Genomic DNA, 7,430 nt, shown 5'->3' on the forward strand with positions numbered 1-7,430 from the left:
GGTCAGCGGAATCTTTTAAAAAAAGTGAATAGATTTTCTTCAAGCGAACGGCGAGAAAGTCTGAAATTAGATCGAAATGGAAGCGATCTTGCCGGCTTTTATTGATGTTGGAGAGCAAGATCAGGTAAGATTTAACTAATGTGATGTCCACTTCTCATTTCGAACGAATTTTGCGTGTCTTTGATCGTTGACCAGTTGGTAAAAGGAACAACTGTTTTGTCACGTGTTGTAAAGTATTGCGTACACTCATTATCAATTCTTTAATTTGCTTTATTCCTACCTAATACCACTGGAATTGTCAGAAGTAAGCTATATTTATGTTTTTAGGAACCCCACGATCACATTGTCTATGTACAAGTGTCAAGTAATTTGAGCAAAACTGTGAAAGTTGATGTACTACTACATGTAAATGACTTGAGATATGTACTAGATCAGAGCCTACGTACGTGGGCAGTCTACATGTAATTGATTAGCTTGACTAAGTTAACATGACTTACGAAAGCTCTGGGTGCATTTAAGAATTTCAAGAATAATCGATAACACACGTGTTCACACTTGTATGACTTCGGTAGTAATAATATTGAATTGTTTCAATTAGGCACAGGAGATCAGAGGATATCTAAAATCTTGTGGTGCAGATATAAAAGAAGAGAGCACATCTCCATTACACGAAGACTTAGATCAGTTACTGACAGCATGTGACATAAATTTCAAAACTGAATTAGGTATGTGCTACAAGAATAACATTAACAAGTTGTTCAAATATTAGTCATTCAATAAAAACTGAGCAACAAGCAATCAAAAAAGACTTCTCAGATCTCTGTAGCTACATAATCAGTTTGGTGTATTTACATGTACTATGAGTATAGAAACAGGTCTCTTAAGTCTGGAAAATACACCACTCATAACATTCATACAAAACTACATCCCACACCTGAGTGGTGTATTGTGTTGTTCCAGAAAATATCCATACCCCTCCCACAGAAGGCTTTTTAGCTTGAACCCCCCACCTCTCTGGAAATTCCATTTAAGTGTCATAATTTCCTTTAAAAAATTGGGCTTTTGAAACCCCCCTCCCCCTTGGAATTTCCGTTAACCTTCCTTGGGGTGGGTATGGATATTTTCTGGAAATGCACATTTTACATATTAATTATTTTCATTAGTGAGGATGTCGATGATGTTATTTCTTCCCTTTTCCTGTGTGTTTGTGCAAACAGTCATTGAAAATGGCAAGCGGTAGATAAGTCTAACAAAGAAAATTACATGGTGGCTTAAAGATTCATGATAGTATGAAGTTAATGTTTATGTTGAAAACAATATTTTACTCACCATATAAACTCATTCAGAGAATTTTGTTTTCACCACTTAAAAGATATTACTAACATGTGTATTCTTATCTTAGCACCACTATGTAATATCCTCGATATATTTCTAGGGTCTAATCTCAGATGTCTCTTGAGCAGAGGATAGAATTGAGTAGACAAGGAGAGATAAAGATAATTGTTAGGCCTACCTGCTGAACAGTCCATGATTATGTAATCACATTTGCTGTGCAGTATTTATCAGCTGCCATCAAACCCTTATAATGTCATCATAACTGTGCTTCATGCATAACCTTTTTTATTTCCTTTGAAGAACTTGAAGGTGTCATGAACAGCCTCCTGTCCCTGATATTAGTAGTAACAGAAAAGAGAGATGACTTGATTAAGAAGTTTTGTGACAAAGTAGCCGAAGTGAACTCAGAGGAGGATACAGCATTGAGTAGACTGAGAATGTAAGTACAAACATGCAGATTTAGCTAGCTATATTGTATAGATTACCTGCCAACTATATATCATGCGTTAGGTGTGGGTGTCACATGCATATGCTTACAGACCAATTTGCCACACCTAGCTGAAAAAGTTAAGCTAATGTCACTACTTCATTCAAGTGCTCCCCTTTTGGAAAGGAAAAGGTTATGTCTTGAAAAAAAAAAACGCCCTGGGACTGGGTAACCTTCGAAACTTTTTTGGATGTCTTCAGATGCAGGTGTATGTTATGCAATAACATGTAGCTGGGTTGTCATCAGTGAAAGTCCAGGTTCTCCTAAAATAAAGACCTTGTGTCTTTGACCTGGGAACATGTCAGGTTTTTTGTTTTTTCTTAATAGGAAACAAAGTAATTGACACCTACATGTACTCCATGCATATTTATTGTTTTAGGCTTAGCTTAAATTTGCAAATCCTTGGTCAAGGTGCTTGTGAAAGTGGAAATCTTGCTCCAACACTGACACTAGTTCTGTTTGATCTGTGTGACTAGACTCAACATCATGTTGAACTGGCTTCACGAGAGAGATCCCATCAGATATGATGTTTACTGCACACTGATAAAGGTGGCAGGAAAGGCTGGTTTGATGGATCAAATTACTGTATCACTGGATCAGGTAAATACATGTATTAGAAAATGCATTTTAATAATTGCGATAATTTTATAACTTGAATATATTTAATTAAGTACGTGCAGCTACATTGTACAATGTGCATGTACAGTATGTGACTATAAAAATGTGTTGGCTGAAATCTTCTGTCATACCAAGCTTGGTACAGCTGTAATTCTGAATATCCCTTTCCACAGTTAATTTTTTTCATTTGCATGACAGTTTAATCCAACAAAGATGCGAGGCAATTTTGGGCTGAAACTACAAAATAGCCCAAAATTGCGTCACATACATACTAGATTGTATTATAATGCAAATGGATCTAAAGTTAAACTTGAAAAGGGATATTGCAATATACATGTAAGCAAGCTAGATTGTTTGAATTTGTTTTGGATTCTGTGACAGTGTATGCATTCATGTACATGTATGTGTGCTGCATGTGTCATAAACATGAACTCTTATAATACTCTTTATCACTATGTTATAAGGTTAAGTCCTGGTTAAAGATGTGGGAAGTTGATGGGGAGAAGGCTAGACATGTTTACAGATTGCTCTTTGATGCCCTGACAGAGGACAGGCAAAGGTACTATGTAATTGATTTACAAAACTGAACAGTTCATTGCTTTGTTATTTTAGGAGATGAGTTTTTCAAGATTGCAAAATTTTCTTTGGCTATTTTAAAATGCTTCAGCTTACAGTTACTTGTGTATCTCTGATCTCGGTTACAGTGAAGAAGCAACTGCTGTAATGGTGGAGCTCCTCAGGACATATTCCGATGAAAATGCATCAGAGGTTAAAGATGATGCTACAAACTGCATTATAAGCCTTTTGGGAAGACCAAATGTGCTGATTATGGACTTCCTGCTCACACTCCCACCAGTTGCGGCACTGCAAGGCGAACCTATTTATCAGGTACATAAAATATCCTGTGCGTTCAAACAAACGAAACTTTAAGCACATGACATTTCCCCAAGACATATTCACATACGTTTATTTCCCTTTTAATAACATAAAATGTTTTTTTTTTTCCTTTAGCTTCTAAACATCTTTGTCTCTGGAAGACTGGCTGACTACATGGAATTCTATGAAAAGAACAAAGATTTTGTGGATTCTTGTGGTAAGATCTGGGCACATTTACTTTGTTAGGTTTTATATTTCTTCTCATGTAAGACTGAAAGTACAATAATCACCTTAAGACTAGACCTGAGGAATTTCATTTGCCAAAGACATCAGAGAAAGTTGAGGAGAAACACTGAAAATATGGTAGGTTCTGAGTTTTGAAGCGAGTCATATGGTACATTCTTTTTCAATTACAGCAAATTGCTTTTCAACTGGTGTAACAATCTATTATTATAACTAATTTCTCCGTGCTTTGCCTGTTGACACTGTGCTGATACTGAGCAGCTTATAGGCCTTTGTCAGACTATTCAAAGAGTACAATTGTATTGTATTCAGTGTCCGGACCCCACTCCTCCCCTCACAGTAGATACCATTTGCCACCACCAATGTCTTAATAGGACAAATTAATTTACTTACTTTGTGTCAGTGTTGTCATGGTTTTCAATTTCTAATCAGTGCCACCTTGCATTAATTTATTTCTATATCTATTGTAGTCCTCGAAGTGCCGTAGTTTTCTTTTTGCATGGAAGTTACTTTACTCTATGTTTTATTGTACTGTAAGTGTTTTCTTCATGAATGAATGAATGAATCAATCAATCAATCAATCAATCAATAAATAAGTAGATAAATTAAAAAAAAGGTACCATCTGCTGATTTCATTTCATAATTTGACAATTCCTCTAGTCCACATCCCACTCTTCCTTTCTCTCTGGTCATTTTAACTTGTGAATATTCCACCACTTCATAATATTTAACTTCTATTTCCGTTGGTGGGGGGAGAGGAAATACTGTTACAACAAAGTACGAAACATTACAGTACTTCCAATGTTGCAATTTGACACTTTTTATTTTTTGCAGGTTTATCTCATGAGAAGAACCTTCATAAAATGCGTGTTTTGACATTCATGTCACTTGGAGAAACAAAATCTGAAGTAAATTTTGATGATCTCTGCAAAGAACTCAATTTTGGTCTGGATGAAGTCGAGGCATTTGTCATTGAAGGTACTTAAACATACTGTTATTTTTGCTGGTGCTTAGGAAAGGCACGGTGGCCTCATGGTTAGTGTGCTCGTCTCCGGATCGAGCGGTCCGGGTTCGAGCCCTGGCCGGGGACATTGTGTTGTGTTCTTGGGCAAGACACTTTACTCTCACAGTGCCTCTCTCCACCCAGGTGTATAAATGGGTACCAGCGAACTTAATGCTGGGGGTAACCCTGCGATGGACTAGCATCCCATCCAGGGGGGGGGGTAGAAATACTCCTAGTCGCTTCATGCTACAGAAACTGGGATAAGCTCCGGCCTGATGGGCCACTTGGCTCGTATGCAGACTTTACCTTAGGAAAGAAATATGCAAGCTTATTGTTATGAGCCACCCGCTTGATCACTATTGGGAAAAAGGGCATTGTTTTGTTCCAGAAAATATCCACACCTCCCCCACAGAAGGGATTTTTTTCTAAGAACCCTCTACCCCTCTGGGAATTCAAATTAAGCTTCATATGTTTCTTTAAGTTTTTTGTATTACAGAACCACCCCCCCACCCCCACCCCCAGAAAATTCTGATCCTTCCGTGGGGTGGAGGGCAGGGGGGTATGGATATTTTCTAGAACAGCACATTGTGTGACTGATGTCAGTGATAGGGCTGGTATCCTAGTGTTAACTGTGCTGGGCTCCATATCATTATCGTTTGGACCTCTTCTGCTCATGGCATTTTCTTTCTTGTCATCAGCGCTTCGATCAAAACTCGTTCGCACAAAGATAGACCAAGTCAACAAGAAAGTCATCATCAGGTAAAGTTTTACCAAATGTTACAGAAGTTTACAAATAATACTTGCTATCTGTGTGGAGTAAATGATGAAAATAAAGATCTAAAGAACTAAACATACTGTGCCTGTACTTAAGAAATAATGAAAAGAAAATTATCACAGCCGCTCTATGTAGGCTGGCTGAGAAGGGTGTGTTCAAAGACTTGACCAACTGCAAGGAGGTCCGCCTTCTCTTCTTTGTGCAGTGCTAACGCCTGGGTGTAAGCAAAAATAGGCAGAATACCCGGCATCTCGAAGTTATACAGCTTAAAAACCTGGATACATGTACGTGGCTACGCAGTTTGTGCAGTGTCTTTTTTTTTTTTTTTTCGCGTTTTTAGAACGAGAAATAGACACATTACATTGGTACGCGGCTACGTGGCTACTTGGCTACATTATTACGTAGCGACGCGGCTACGTGGCGACTTATCTTTGTGGCCGCGTAGCCACTGTTTCAAGAAGTGTTTTGGAGCGGCCGGGTATTCTGCAGTTAAGACCAAAAATGTCCTGCGAGACTAAAACGTTCATTTAAAGAAACGAGGAGTGGTCCCAATGGTCTGAAGTCTACACTGCAAGTTAGACTGAATTGAGTGTTAGGCCTAGGCCGTGCTACTGCCGTGCTGAACTCGGGCAAATGAATTTGGCTCGGCAATGGCATGACAAAGAAACGGCAGTTGCTTCAAACGTCGAATTTAATTTAGTCGCGCCGAAGCTCGGAAGACGTTTGCTTTTCTGAAGACCATTTTAAATGCTGGAAAGTAATGGCAGCTGATGCAACAGGCTATGAATTCAGTTCGGCACAGCAAGAACACTCCATTTGAAGCCAAGTCGCGCTACTGTCGTGCGGCACGGCAAGGCCTGCGGCGCTAAGTAGTCGCACCGAACTTGATTCAGCCTGCCAAACTGAGTGGTTTCAAACGTCGTGGTACTGCGGTGCTTAAAGTCGAATTTCATTCTTGAATTGAGTTCGGTCGGCAAGGCAGTGGCAAGACGTTTGGAATAGCTAAGCCTTATGGGAGCTCTACAAAGAAACTACCATGTAGACTTTCCTGAATTTTATTGCAACAACATGGATGTGCCACAGCAGACCAAGCTTAGACGTGTGGTATCAAGTCTGATTATTTGCTAAACCCAGTGTACATGTAGGCTAGGACTTCCTGGAACTCAGTTAGATTCCTAAGTAAATGATTGGCAAAAAGTTTTTCCTAGTCCCAGGGGTATTTTTGTTTCTGCGACAGAAACAAAACAAAAAAACTGCTACGGCATAGAAAACCCCTAGAACCAGGTTAGCCAAAAACTAACTTCTTTGTTTACCATTACTGACCTTTTTCAACAGCTCTGCAACACATCGAACTTTTGGAAACAATCAATGGCAAGAATTACGGGATCGCTTGGAGGAATGGCGGCAGAGTTTACATAGTGTTCGCTCCAGTCTGCAGACAGTTGTGCCAACTATAGATGTGTAGCTGAACTCCCAATAAAGTTATTTCAACATAGTTACTGTCTGCTGGTCTCTGTTTGTTTAAAGACTATAAATTTAAAAAAAAAAAAAAAAAAAACTTAGAGGTCTTATCTTCATCCATCTTCCTACTCCAGTCGATTACTTCTATAACAGAGACACCAAAGGGGCAGAGATGAGTGTCTATATTATGGAGGTGTCTGTATTATATAGAGGTGTCCATACCTTAGAAGCCGGTGTCCATAAGGAGAGTTGTGACAGTATTTGTGGATGCCATCTGTTTATCGAGGAAACATGGGCAACAGTCCATCAACTTTAAAGCCCTTGAGTCATTTAACAGAATTTTTGGGACCAATTTTTGGGACCAATATTTGGGAACACTTTTTTTGGACCAATTTTTGGGAATAAGAGTGAGCAAGTGAGTATGATCTAGTCTCCTGGAGTGAACATATGGATTGTCTGCCGGGACGGAAAAAAACGGCATAATTGCTGGCATACAAAAACGTGTCACCTTTTATGTTAACGGAATGCATGAGACCACACTCATCAACGTCAAAACTTAAACAATACCTTTTTACACACTGACGTCGAACCAGGACGATTGTACATTCTTCCCAAAGTACATAAACCGGGTA

At 39.0% G+C, this 7,430-nt stretch overlaps 1 protein-coding gene across 1 annotated transcript; it reads left to right on the forward strand.

Annotated features, from left to right (window-relative positions):
* Positions 1 to 36: 36 nt before the first annotated feature.
* On the forward strand, positions 37 to 7,121 carry LOC145489145 (eukaryotic translation initiation factor 3 subunit M-like). Its single transcript, XM_081468060.1, has 10 exons — positions 37 to 124; positions 599 to 725; positions 1,636 to 1,774; positions 2,299 to 2,422; positions 2,905 to 2,999; positions 3,145 to 3,328; positions 3,452 to 3,533; positions 4,394 to 4,537; positions 5,261 to 5,321; positions 6,673 to 7,121. The coding sequence occupies exons 1-10, from the start codon at positions 77 to 79 to the stop codon at positions 6,800 to 6,802; spliced, it is 1,134 nt and encodes a 377-aa protein (XP_081324186.1). The 5' UTR covers positions 37 to 76; the 3' UTR covers positions 6,803 to 7,121.
* Positions 7,122 to 7,430: the final 309 nt, after the last annotated feature.

The sequence above is a fragment of the Orbicella franksi genome, chromosome 6 (assembly GCF_964199315.1).
Source record: "Orbicella franksi chromosome 6, jaOrbFran1.1, whole genome shotgun sequence".
Lineage (NCBI taxonomy): Eukaryota > Metazoa > Cnidaria > Anthozoa > Scleractinia > Merulinidae > Orbicella > Orbicella franksi.

What these genes read in the sequence shown, in the direction of transcription:
- LOC145489145 (XM_081468060.1), top strand. Translation starts at nt 77, where the DNA reads ATGGAAGCGATCTTGCCGGCTTTTATTGATGTTGGAGAGCAAGATCAG. An exon ending in AAATTTCAAAACTGAATTAG is followed by an intron (nt 726 to 1,635) that starts GTATGTGCTACA and finishes TTTCCTTTGAAG; the next exon opens with AACTTGAAGGTGTCATGAAC. An exon ending in AGATTTTGTGGATTCTTGTG is followed by an intron (nt 3,534 to 4,393) that starts GTAAGATCTGGG and finishes TATTTTTTGCAG; the next exon opens with GTTTATCTCATGAGAAGAAC.